A 13126-nucleotide genomic window follows, 5' to 3' on the forward strand; every position below is an offset into this window, starting at 1 on the left:
GGCACTGAGTAGAATAATCACAATTTGATTATAGATTATGCACACTCGCACACAATTTGTACGCACACAATTTGTGTGCACACAATTTGTGTGCGCGTGTATGCTTAGCACAGTCAGAGAGGATCTTGACACAAGCCTCTTTTTTTTCTGAGCCAACGAAACAAAGAATATCACTTTAATAGCTCAACATGATCTTGAATTAGTATCTCAAGGCTTAACCACTAAAGCTTTGAGAGTCCTGCCACATAGGACATTTTGTATCTGAATATGATGCACTTGAATGTGAATATATTGCATTAACTTGATTTCACTGTCAAATAATCCTTTGGTTAAAAAGAAAAGAGAAACCTGAGCTAATATAAAAAATAAAAAAAGCTAGTTCATGTTGGACAGATAAAAAAAAAATGGGCTTTCAAAATTCAGTTTCATACGTCTTGACACAACCTTTTACACAGGAGGAATGAAATCTGCACATTTGCATCCTAGGCCACCATGTTGGTATGATGAGCGATTAGAGGAATGGCTCGTGTCTGCATAGAGCCCCCGCTGATGGGGCTCTGGGTCCCCAGGGGGCGCATTATGGAATAACATCATCCTCTCACACAGGCCTGTCGGGTGGAGTGTCAGCCGGCCTCTGGGGACTGCATGTTAACACAATCTGCTCAGCGCTTCAGCCTCAAATCCCACCAGCACGGGCCATTTGCATTTGGAATGATCACACTGGGGGGAAAAATACTAAATAAAATTCTAATTCTAAAACCTGTGTAGACTCAAAGTCACAGAACTCTTCAGTGCGCTCACAAATAGAAAAAAGTTTAAAAAATACTTTTAGGTCCACACATTTGTGTTTTCTTCTGGAAATAACAATGCCCCTGATCTAAAATGACCCTTCTAGCTAACCATGGGTAAAACACTTTAATGCATCAAGAGGAAGGTTCAGACAAATACTCTGGGTCATTATATGCAAGTGCCCTCTAAAAACATGTGATTGCAAAACCTGGGGCCAAATTAAACAGAGGTACTGTACGCAGAACCTGAACCTAATCTGACGAGAGGATGATGGTTTGAAAGAGGGGCTCCGTGACAGTAGAATTACAGCGAGAGAAGAGAGGACAATGACCGGGAGCAAGCGCGAGCTGCGGCGAGAGCGAGCGAGAGGGAGGGATGCTCATTAGCCGTGGCCGTTATCTCCTGGGCACAGGGACCATACACCTACCACTTGTTCTCTGGTCCCTTTTCTCCTGCCCAATAAAAGCCCCCCTCCATGTCATTACGAGAACCCCCCACCCACCCCAGTTTAACAATGTAAAGGCTGTGGTGACACCCGCCTGGCCAGACGGCCGAGACATTATTAGGAGGCTGCGGCAAGCGGCGCTCAACTATTGTCGTCCTTCCGCTTTATTCTTTATTATTCTCAACAGAATTTTTTTTAATACTTTAAGCTATTTACTTTTAAAATATAAATGTTAGAATGGAAGTCAATAGGAGGAATGGCAGAGCCGTCCGTACATTCTCTGAGCCTTCGTTCAAGGTTTAACAAAATCATCATAGTTAAACCCGCCTTGTACATCTTCCATTGGTACCATTGAGCATGAGAATTCCAACCGCTCTAGCCCAAAGTGGCGATCCTCAAGTGGCTGACCATTTCAGACGCTGCGGAGCCTAGCCCAACATTAATATTTAACCTAGTAGAAACACAATGTGAAGCTTAAACGGTTATGGCATTTCTTGTTTCACTGGCGCTGAAATTATTAATTGATTGGAAATATGATTGTTATAGATGGCCCTATTTATGGGCTTTGAAACCCTGAATGCTCAACACTACCCTTGTGGTATCTAGCTAATCCCAGCCCTCCACCTCATCTGCCTAATAACCACAAGACTAGCATTATCAGATTCACAGCAAAGGAGGATTAGCGCCGCCGGCATTGATCACTCTAGCAGCCCGGTGGCCGCCTGGAGCCAGCGATATCTGCAGACCCCCCCCATAGCACTTGCGACACCCACCACCACTACTCACTGAAATCAGTACCATCTGATCCCTGGACATGCTGTGATCTATTATTCATCATGCTATTTAAAGAGTCCTGACACGCCTCTAGATAACACCAACACCCAGTGCCTGATTTAATCCCTTCTATTCAGTCTCAAATCCATGGTGTAGAATAGTATATAGGATATGTATTCAACCACCAGATTGTTAACCTGGGGAGGTCGTTTGACATAACATCGGATCAGTGGAATTAGCAACACCAAGTCCGATACCTCTAACAGGAAAAAATACTGCAATTCCCTGGGACTCGAAAACATTGGAGCCTAAACATTAGTCTTGTTGTTTACCGTTATTTTGCATAACTGCTTATAAAAAAGAAATGTCAATACGATTACCTGTATTATTCATCCATCTATCTTTACAATACATCTATCCATCTATATTTTTGGTGTGGACCACTGGAGGTTACAAGCCACTTCTCCAGCCGGCCAGATGCGAGTCAAAAAGGCAAGCTGCACAATAGGGCCCATTCAGGCCCCTTGTGATCCATGATCAGAGAGAGAACGAAGGCGAGTTAGAGACACTTGTTGATATTTTGAGGGTCAGCGGGGGGACCATACGGATTGTATAAAAAAAAAAAATAACTGTTCACTCGTATATCTTCTTTTAACGTAAATAATTCTCCTTTAAAAAATGAACAAACAACGTTTGTTAACCGGTTGACCAGACAGAGAGAAGTGCATGCAATGGGTGACCTTTGGCAGGCCTCTTCTTCGATTGAGACGGACATTGTAAACAGCTACCAGAGCCGTTGCATCTGGCCCATCACGCTGAAAACCTTAAACCACAGCCGGCTCGTCCCCACAAGGGACACCAAACAATATTATCCAATATTATGACTAATATATGCCCCAATGAAGAGCGGATTGTGTGTGTGCGTGCCTGCGTGCGCTTACCTTGACTGCGGGCGTGTCTCCATCCTCAGTAGTGCTCTGGCCGTTCTGCAGGGAAAACACACATAACAGTCTGTGTTAGAGTAGTGTGTGTGTTTATTAATACACCAAGCGAAGCGTCAGCGAGAGACACGTATACAGTCTGTACGAGTGTGTGTTTATAAAAGATACTGCAGAGGGTGAGCAAGTGAGCGCAACAACACACAGTCAGAAAGAGGAGAGAAAATTGTGGGTGGTTCATCTCTTCCAAGGCTCCAGTGTGCTGGCAGACGCAGTAATACTAGGCTGACACACCAATGGCCACTCTTGAGCCATCGCCGAGTAGGTTAGTCTATCAAAGAAAAAAAAGGAGAATTTTGCGGCGTGTATAAAATCACACCAGCTTGCCATACGTTCACGCTACATTTTGCGTAAACAAAAGTTTGGTTGTGGCCACAGATTTCATTTACTTGTATCTCGGTGGACATCTACCATGGCTGTACCAGATATAGCTACGGGAATGCATTCAAGATGAGAGATGCCAGTACTTGTGGCACAGCAAAGGGATTCCCCTTTTCGTTTTATTTTGGCTTTGATTGCAAACATAAGCGATATCAAAAAAGGTACTATGCAACCCTGTTTACATGTTTGATGTAACATGTTGGTTCCAAAGATGTGTTCTGGATGGAATTTTTTTTGTTGGAAAAACATGTATTTTATGGTTAAAATTCAAGCTGTGGGCGCAATATGGCAAGCGGAATTTTAATGAGAAATACTTAACACTACCACACCACTCCAGTTAAGGGCACTGATTCAGCGTGTTGGTCTACTTAATGAGGTAACCACACACACACACACACACACACACACACACACACACACACACACACACACACACACACACACACACACACACACACACACACACACACACACACACACACACACACACACACACACACACACACACACAATGAACTTAGCTTGTGTTGCAGTCTGACTGCAGTGCTGCTCTCACAGCTTGGTGCCTTGGCTTTTGTCGGTCATAAACGTTTGAAAATACCATTACGTCAACATGGTGAGGACAGGCAGTATTAAGCCCCTCTTGGGAAGGTGGCTGGGTTAATGGCTGACCATTGAAAATGACCATTTATGAACTACAAATCCCAAAAATTACAGATATTTCGAGTAATTCCATCTTTTGAACATTATTGGCCTTTCATACGCATTTCACTCCACTCTCCTCCTATATTGAGTGGTTAATGTTTGTTTGCCGGTGTATGCGTGGTTTTAATCTAAAAAAAATCATAGAAAGGGTTGGCATGCGGATGGCAAGCCTTTTCTAGTGGATGTGTTCATGGGTGAATAGGTGGTTGGAATGTTTAAGGCGTGCATCCTGAGGTTACTGTTCAACATGTTTCTGCTTCATTATGTGCCTGGCTGCTCCAAGAAGCCCAGTATAACCACACATTCCCTCCCCTGAGCTACCAGAATAAGTCTATCACTCTGCATGGCTCTCTGACCTGAGCTCAAAAGGCATGCACAGACACGAGCACTTTCCCCAATCCCTTTAAATGTGTGTTCATTGTGAATGTGGTTGTACACATCTCACACACACATAGATGCCCTGACGCTTACTGGTGCCAGGCTTACTGTAAATATTTATAGACACAACAATTAAACAAACGCGCGTGTGATTTAGTTGACATCCATAGCACCACTGTGTAATTTGGGACCATTTAAACATGTTGAGGTAACGTGGATGAAGGAAAAAAAAGAAAAAAAAAAAGATGTAGCTCCGAAGATGACTGGTGACACTAGAATGTAACTTGGCCACATCTGGTTAGTGGTCAGCCTTAACTTGTTTTTAGGTGTGCAGATTTCGCAGATTTCTCACACACACACACACACACACACACACACACACACACACACACACACACACACACACACACACACACACACACACACACACACACACACACACACACACACACACACACACACACGTTATCATTACTCACACACCCCAGTGTACATTCCCAGGTGTTCTCCAGCTCACACCCAAGATTAGCCGCCCTTCACCATGCCAATGCACTAGTGTGCATGCAAATACACACACACACACACACTATGCATAAGTACACACTCCGCACTCCACAATGGCACATGTTTAGTTTTTGTTAACCCTTACCTATCTATCACACACACCCCCACCCCTTTCACTTATATACTTGTACAGTCCTGCCCAGCGGTTCATAGAGAACAGAATTCCGAAAGACTTATTTTAAACACGGCAGCTGCAGAGGAATATCAGAAGAGAAAATTGGCTAATGACATTCATGAATACAAGTCATTGTTACAGAAGGCAATAAAACCAATGTCTGACTAGACCTACAAGTAAATCCTGCAAACTCTTTTTTCTTTCTATACAGGCTGAAGGAAGCATTTAAGTAGGTAGGCTGTGGAAGGGATAGTTGTTTCCCAATGAAAGCTTACCTGCATTGGAAAACTACAACAAAACAACCAATGGAAAAATAACACACTTGTGTGGTAGGTGGGTGCGAAGTTCAAAATGTTAAATCAGATCACACACACATGGCGCATGGCGTGACGCATGGCTAATCTGATAACTGCCGCTGGCTGCCAGTGGTATTGACTCAGAAATGACAGCCAGGGAATGCCTTGCACAGAGGACCATTCGAGCCAATTGACACCTGTCATGGTGTGACAACCACTGCAGTGATCCAAGCTTGTATCCATCCATGACAGATGCAGGCACTAACTGACACTTCACCACAACACGCACAACTCTGAGTAGACCGGTACTACTTGGACTTCCCTACTCGTAACGGTATGAAGATCTCAGTGATTCAAAGTCCTCTATTTTTGTAAAGTGCGCCAAAAGCACGATGAGTAGTAGTTGCACCCGTAGCACACTTCACTTGAGTGATGTGCATGCATGAATCCTCCACTCCAATCAGAAGGAGTGATTAAGGATGAGGAACACCAGGTATCAAAGAAGCCAGAGATGCATACATAACACTGTTCATCAGATGCCGGCTCCACTTTATTCTGAGTGAAAGACAATGTGGAAGGAAGCTCCACCACATCTATAGACCTTTTTCAGATATCGAGTGAGCACAAAGAGATTCAATCTCAGTCTGCACTGAATCAGGTTTCAGTGAATGCGCTTAGGCGGCCACTCCAAGGGAAGGTGCATTTAATTTAATATAGACATCCTGGGATGACTTTAAACCGGGCAGACCAACAAGGCATTCTACTGTCTGATTGGGTGGAGGAAGAGAGAGAGCAACTCATAAAATGTTATTCAAATTAGGATTTGATTTAGAATTCCAGTGCAATTAATCTCAAAATACAAATGCAGAAATATATGCATCTTATGTACCTTTTTAAACAAAACACGGGCTCTATGAACGATTATGAGCTAGTCAGAGACATGACTAAAACCGAGCATGGTTTTAACTCAAGCAACAGGTTGACAGCAATACATCAGTCTTCCCCTGTTGTAAATTCTTTCGAGGTATGGGTTAGAAATTGTGATTGCCGGCTAAACAAAACTATAGAAAGAAAATATCCTAGTAAAGCTACACCAAAGGTCTAGGCTTTGTAGAAGTAAATCGATTGAATGGTAATCAATGCGCATAACGGATTAAAGACACACAGATGCGGGACGTCAGCTCTTGCTATCCCGTATTGAGCATTAAGGACACACACACACACACACACACACACACACACACACACACACACACACACACACACACACACACACACACACACACACACACACACACACACACACACACACACACACACACACACACACACACACACACACACACACACACACACACACTTCCGGTTAGCAATAACCACGCGAAAAATTATAGGCCTACACAGGTTTGTAAACGAATGTGTGTCGAAGATCAACTTCGAGAGAGACGGACCATAATGTTTGGGTGGGGATATTTGACTTGCTAATAAGACTAAGGTTAAAAAAAAAAAAAAAAAAAAAAAGACACAAATCTCAAGGGAAATCACCTGGACCAAAATATGTTTCTGGATCCTTTCCTTATAACGCAACGATCGGGCATAAAGTCCCAATGAAACTTAGTTAGCCTAAGAAAGATCATTCAATGAAATACGTATACTCATTTCACCTCATATTACCTCCGTTTCCAGCTGTACAAGTTCCATCGTAGGCCATGGCTCGGAAATCTGTGCAAGGGGCATGTTTGCAGAATTTCTCCCTCGGCTTAAGAAATGCGGTTTGAATCAGCCCAGATTTCTCCTGTCAAGTGCGGTTCTCGGAAGATCCTAATTAGGTCACAAGTCCAAGCGTGCAGAATGTACAAGCACCTCCTTACTATAGCAGCCAGGGAAAGCGGGGCTTTACAAACATTCCTGTATGAAGGATGTCGTCGACGAGGCACAGTCTTGGAAATATACGACGACTGGCGATCCACTACAAAAAGGGGCACAAACAAATAAAGCCCGGCTTTGCAGGTATGCGAGTACTCCGGTTTGACAAGAGAGCAGTCACGAACACTGTTGTCAAAATCGTGTTGTCTCGTTGATGTTGAATAAACAGCACTTCTCCGTGCAGCAGACGGAATATTCCCTCTTGTTTCGTTCTTGGTGTTTGTATATTTTAATGCAGGGAACGTCGACTGCTACACGAGATTCCCCTGCACTGTGTTCGGCGAGCTAAGGGGTCTGAGGCGAGCGCCAAGTACGAGAAGGAGACGGGCTCGAGCTGCTATTGGCAGACTGCGGCGTGATTTTATCCAGCCCACTTCAGTGGTCGGACCAATTCGGCCTGCTACGCCATCGCCTGGTGGATGCTATAATTGCGACTACGTAATGCAGATCATTGTAATGATAATTCTGCATATGGGGCCAATAGATGCACCATATCCTGTTGAGGATTGACATCGAATAAAAGAAGAACTCTTACCAAAAATCACTATTGTGTTCATATGGTATACTAAAACACAAAGGAGGTCAAATTTAGCCACACATGATGCCACTTCAATAATCTCTTTATCTCTAAGGCTTGGTGATGAAATATTGAACACCCCCCCCACCACCACCACTTCAATACAATTCATTGATAAATATCTTGCACACTGGACTGGCTTTGGTTACCATGGGCAACTGGAGTGCATCAAACCATCCCAGCTAGGATGAAAGCCATAGATGAAAGGATGCAGTGGAAATGTTGCTTCATCTATAAATTGGTGTGATTAAAGATATTTTTGCGTTGTATTTGCTCGTCAGGGAAATGCTATTATCCAAAGCAATCTGAACCGTCATTGCATTTTGGATATAAAGTCGACTCTCCTTGCTCCAAGACGTTATCGACGGTCACTCCATGCTTGGAGTCCTTCCGGAAGACTGTGGTAGTTCGTCCTCACCGAGCTCTACTTGTCGGGATCGGTGGAAGAAGGAAAAGTTTTTCTGATTTCGACGATGACAAAACGCACTCCATCTTCTTCCACCACCAGGTAAGCGTCAGCTAATAGTGTCTGTCAAGGATAGACATTTAGCTTACGCTTATTTCCAAAGCAACAATTCATCCACATACACCGTCATTCATACAAAGCAACAGGCAGCTCATCAGGAGCCATTAAGCCGGTTATGTGTCTTGCTCATAGAAACCTCAACACTGAATGTAGGCTACATTTTGCTCATCCACTCCTATGCATTGAAGAACTTACCTAAGTCAGTGTTTGCATTCAAATATGTCCACAGCTCTGAAGCGATATCAATGTTTTTCCCTTTTCCTCTCGCATATTTCCCCTTGTGATTAATATATCAAGTTATTCTCAATTAAGTAGTAAGACATTATTTCGGCTCCCAGTATCTTTCATTAGCAATGTTTGTCAGACCCATTACAATTTCACTCTCTTCATTTCTGTAGCCCAGAGAGACAAGAGCCACACTGCTATTTACTCAACCGTCTAGTTTTGTATTCAGTGGGGCATTTTTTTCAAGACACAAACTGGTAATAAATGGGCTGCTGGATTCTTTACTCCTTATGATGTCTCTTTAAAAACAAAAAAGCAGATTCTTTAGTGTGCTGTTTCTGAGGAACCCATACAAGTTGACTAAGCGCCGGAGGACGGGAGTCAAAGGGAGAGGGAATGCCACCTCAGGGACACATTATCAATACATACAGCACATTTGGAGGTCAATGATATCCCAAAGCTCCAATTAACCCTAGGGTTGTCTTTCTTCTTTTTTTGATGGATAAGCAGTGTTACCGCGTAACCATAGTAACCCTGCAGTAGCCCATTACTCAGCGATGGTCTCGGTGATTGAATGTGACAAAACCGCAGCCTCATTCATCTTTTGCTCTTCTCTTCATCGCCCTCTTCTCTTCTCCCTTACGTCCTATTTTCCTCTCCTCTCTCCTCTTCTCCTCTCCTCTTTTATTAATTTCTCTTTTTAATTTTTCTCTTCTTTCCCGTTCGCTCCCCACTAATTTTCTTTACAATGGACTTCTCCTGTGTTCCCCTATGTACTCTCATATATATATGGGTGTGGTAAATAGCTGTGTGGCTCTATGTCTCTCTGGGCTACAGAAATAAAGAGTGAAATTGTTATGGCTGAAAAGGTGATCGGCTGCAACCTGCCGTCCCTCCAGGACATGCATGCCTCCAGGACACTGAGGCGTGCAAGGAAGATCATGTTGGATCCCTCCCACCCCGGACATATACTCTTTAAAACACTGCCCTCTGGTAAGAGGTTGAGGTCTCTCAAGACCAAAACCTCCCGCCACAAAAACAGTTTCTTCCCGTCTGCAACTGGCCTCATCAACAACGGCCCCGGACCCCCACCAACACTGACACGCACACTACCCCCCTTCCCCCATCAACACCCACAGTCATCTGCCTGTGATGACAACAAGTTTTGCACTACTTTCACCATCACGCACAATTGTACATATATTATTTTATTTTATTTTATTTTATTTTATTTTATTTTATTTTATTATCTTCTTATCTTATTACGGTGCATATGTATATGTATATAGAGTATCTCTAATTATTTATTTATATTTTTTATTTACTATATTTTTTATTTACTCTTATCTTTTTCTGTACTTATTATTCAAAACTTGCTTATTGTTCATTGTTTATTGTTTATTGTTTGTTAAGATTGTGCGCAACGAATACGAATGCCAAGACAAATTCCTCATATGTGTAAATGTATTTGGCAATAAACCTTTTCTGATTCTGATTCTGATATATTGCTGCTAAGATGGATGACAACTTTGTTGCTCTTTGTCTATGTTGTTCAAAAATCAATGCAGTGAGTGAACGATAAAGCATATTACATATCCAGCAAAATACGGGAACACACAAGAGCGAGATTGCAAGAATATCAATTAACAAAATCAGATAATCTCAATCTATAACAATACAGTACTGTATACCGTAATGGGATCATTTATATTACAAACAATGATGCTTGATTTAAGACAAGGAGTCTCTACCTCATCTCTTACTCTTACAATAAATATATAGGTGACAGACGTGAGTCAGGTATACTCCATTCGGCAATAGTGGCTTGGGGGTGGGACATCCTGTTGTGCCTCGAGCGGAGAAGTGAAGGATTATGGGTAAGGTGACTCAGCCCAGCAAGTTACCACCCCTGGCTGTCACAGCTAGTCCTTCTTGGTTTTTGGCTATTGGCTGACAAAGTTGTGTGTGTGTGTGTGTGTGTGTGTGTGTGTGTGTGTGTGTGTGTGTGTGTGTGTGTGTGTGTGTGTGTGTGTGTGTGTGTGTGTGTGTGTGTGTGTGTGGGTTGGGGTTGGTGCTTGTGTGTTTATGAGAGAGTGAGCATGCATAAGTGCCTAGACCTGGATGCTGTTATGTGAGTGAGTGAGTGAGTGAGTGAGTGAGTGAGTGAGTGAGTGAGTGAGTGAGTGAGTGAGTGAGTGAGTGAGTGTGTGAGTGTGTGAGAGAGAGAGAGAGAGAGAGAGAGAGAGAGAGAGAGAGAGAGAGAGAGAGAGAGAGAGAGAGAGAGAGAGAGAGAGAGAGAGAGAGAGAGAGAGAGAGAGAGAGAGAGAGACAGAGACAGAGAAAGAGAGCACACAGGCTAGGCTTTCAGCTTAGCTGAAAATATATAGATGACAACCACTTAAAAGGCAAATGATAAAGAATGGCATCGCACACAGATTTATTTTAAATTCCTATTTACACAGAAGTAGCAGAAGTCCAGCAGAGCAGCCTTCTGAAGATAGACAACACATTATTAAAATGCAAATCCATAACCAAAAGCACAGAGCACATTATGACGAATCGGAACCCCTCTGGGGTCACATGATAGAAAAAAACCTTGTTGTGTAAAACTGTGCGAACGGATTTGGTTTGTTCTACACAGCAGGGATTCTCCAGGAAGCATTAGGCCCTACACAGGCAAACTGCATGAATATAAGATATGTTCACGCTGAGGCAAACATGGTTTTTCAATCAGAGATACGTTTGTTTTTAATAAACATTAAAATATCATGATCCTTCAAAGAATTAAACAATATCTTCCAAACAATATGTTAAAAATTAAAAACCAAATGACTTGGCTATTGCTGAAAACTTGTTTTACTCTGAGCTACTAAAATTGTTTTGGACGACCCGATCATATTAGTACATGCTTGCCCTTTGCCAATATCATCTAATCTCACTAAATACCTTGATATTCTAGATAAATATCTATAGCCACAAAGGTTAAATCTACCAGGATGACATGCATCATTGTATCATTATGATACAAAATGGGTATAAGGGAAGGACAGTATGTTCTAGAAGCACAAGTGGAAAAAAACAAACTTGCTACACTTTAAGACACCAAATTTGATGCAGTCAACCACTTCTTAAGGAAGTCAGAAGAATGTACAGTTCTCAAGGAGATATGCAGTTTGCTCAGAACAACATGTTAAGACTGGCATCAGCTTACTCGGTATTTGGGCTGGGCCAAGGTCTAACAACAGAGCCTACAGCAGTTACACATGGTAAATTTAACTAATACATCATGTTATTGATTTTCTATTGGAGGTTCAATCGTACGGCTAAGTCAATGGCCGAAAATGTTGGCTAAACGAAAGGAAAGTGTAGTTGTGTGTGGGGTCTCACTGATGCAAACAGTTAAGGATTGAATGGAGCTATAACATGACAGTATTAGTTTTGTTATCGTTCGTATAAATATGTCTTCTAAATAAATGCTTTTAGTATTTTAGAGGATGATAACAATATAGGCTAGCCTTACTCAGTTTGCACTCAAATCTGATTGGAAAAGTAGGGTAGGACTATTGTAGTTGGCCTATGGACCGGTTGATGGTCATTGTGTATCTATGTGCTCTAGTTATGTTCTCTCGTTTCATCTCTACTGCAAACTCGAGAAGGCACCGTGACCCTGTCACTATCATAAATCACAGTCTCTAAACGCCTTTGTTCCACCTTATTAGGCGGCTATAGGCGTCTATGGCTATAGGGCTATAGATTGGGTGGATGTGTGTGTGTGACATCCGCCAAAACTGCTAGAAGGGACACGTTTTGAAAACCTCAAATATGCAACTCCAGAAAACCTGAAACACTGTTGGTATTTTATGTAGAATTATAATTTAAAAAAACAAAACACTGCAGATGTTAGGTCAAAAGAGGGTGTTTTTTATTTTGTATGAAGCACTGCCATTTATCCAGTTCACATAGACGTCTATATCTGCCCGCGTTCGTTCTACCGCTACCTGCCATCCAGGGTCGGTTGAAAGGCAGCAACAGCAGGGGGTGCTAGATATGAAAGGGTCGCACTAAAAGATCCGACCTTTCCGACAGGCTTTGGTCTTTAACGGTGTTTTAAGGGCACATCGAGGACTAGACTAGTTTTGGTGAGTAACGCCACAGTTTGATAGTCAACAGGCCAATAAATATGGACATGGATTATATTGTCATTTTAATTCGAAAAAAAAAGTTGATGTTGATGATAATAGAGAGCCTGCTTTATCAAATACATAATATTGATTCAGTTCCTTTATGACAAGTAGTATTTAGAGGGTGGCTGGGTTATTATCATCATGTGGGAATCAGACCTTACATTATTTCCATATGGAAATAAATGAAATAATAACAGCTCTTTAAAGCTCAAACATGAGCTTTTAAACGACTAAATGTGCATA

The 13126-nt window shown here is 42.3% G+C and overlaps 1 protein-coding gene across 2 annotated transcripts in view; it reads right to left on the reverse strand.

Annotated features, from left to right (window-relative positions):
- The window catches only part of LOC130383162 (ribosomal protein S6 kinase alpha-1), a 44926-nt gene that overhangs the window by 31532 nt on the left and 268 nt on the right, over positions 1-13126 (reverse strand). The window contains exons 1-2 of one of the 2 annotated variants that reach the window (XM_056591230.1): positions 7120-7704; positions 2950-2994 (exon numbers count right to left, since the gene is read on the reverse strand). In XM_056591230.1, coding sequence (XP_056447205.1) covers positions 2950-2994; positions 7120-7182 — 108 coding nt within the window. In that variant the 5' untranslated portion in view covers positions 7183-7704. Of the gene's footprint in view, positions 1-2949; positions 2995-7119; positions 7705-13126 lie in introns of those variants that run through there. The other variant, XM_056591228.1, reaches the window with a different exon arrangement.

The sequence above is a fragment of the Gadus chalcogrammus genome, chromosome 5 (assembly GCF_026213295.1).
Source record: "Gadus chalcogrammus isolate NIFS_2021 chromosome 5, NIFS_Gcha_1.0, whole genome shotgun sequence".
NCBI lineage: Eukaryota > Metazoa > Chordata > Actinopteri > Gadiformes > Gadidae > Gadus > Gadus chalcogrammus.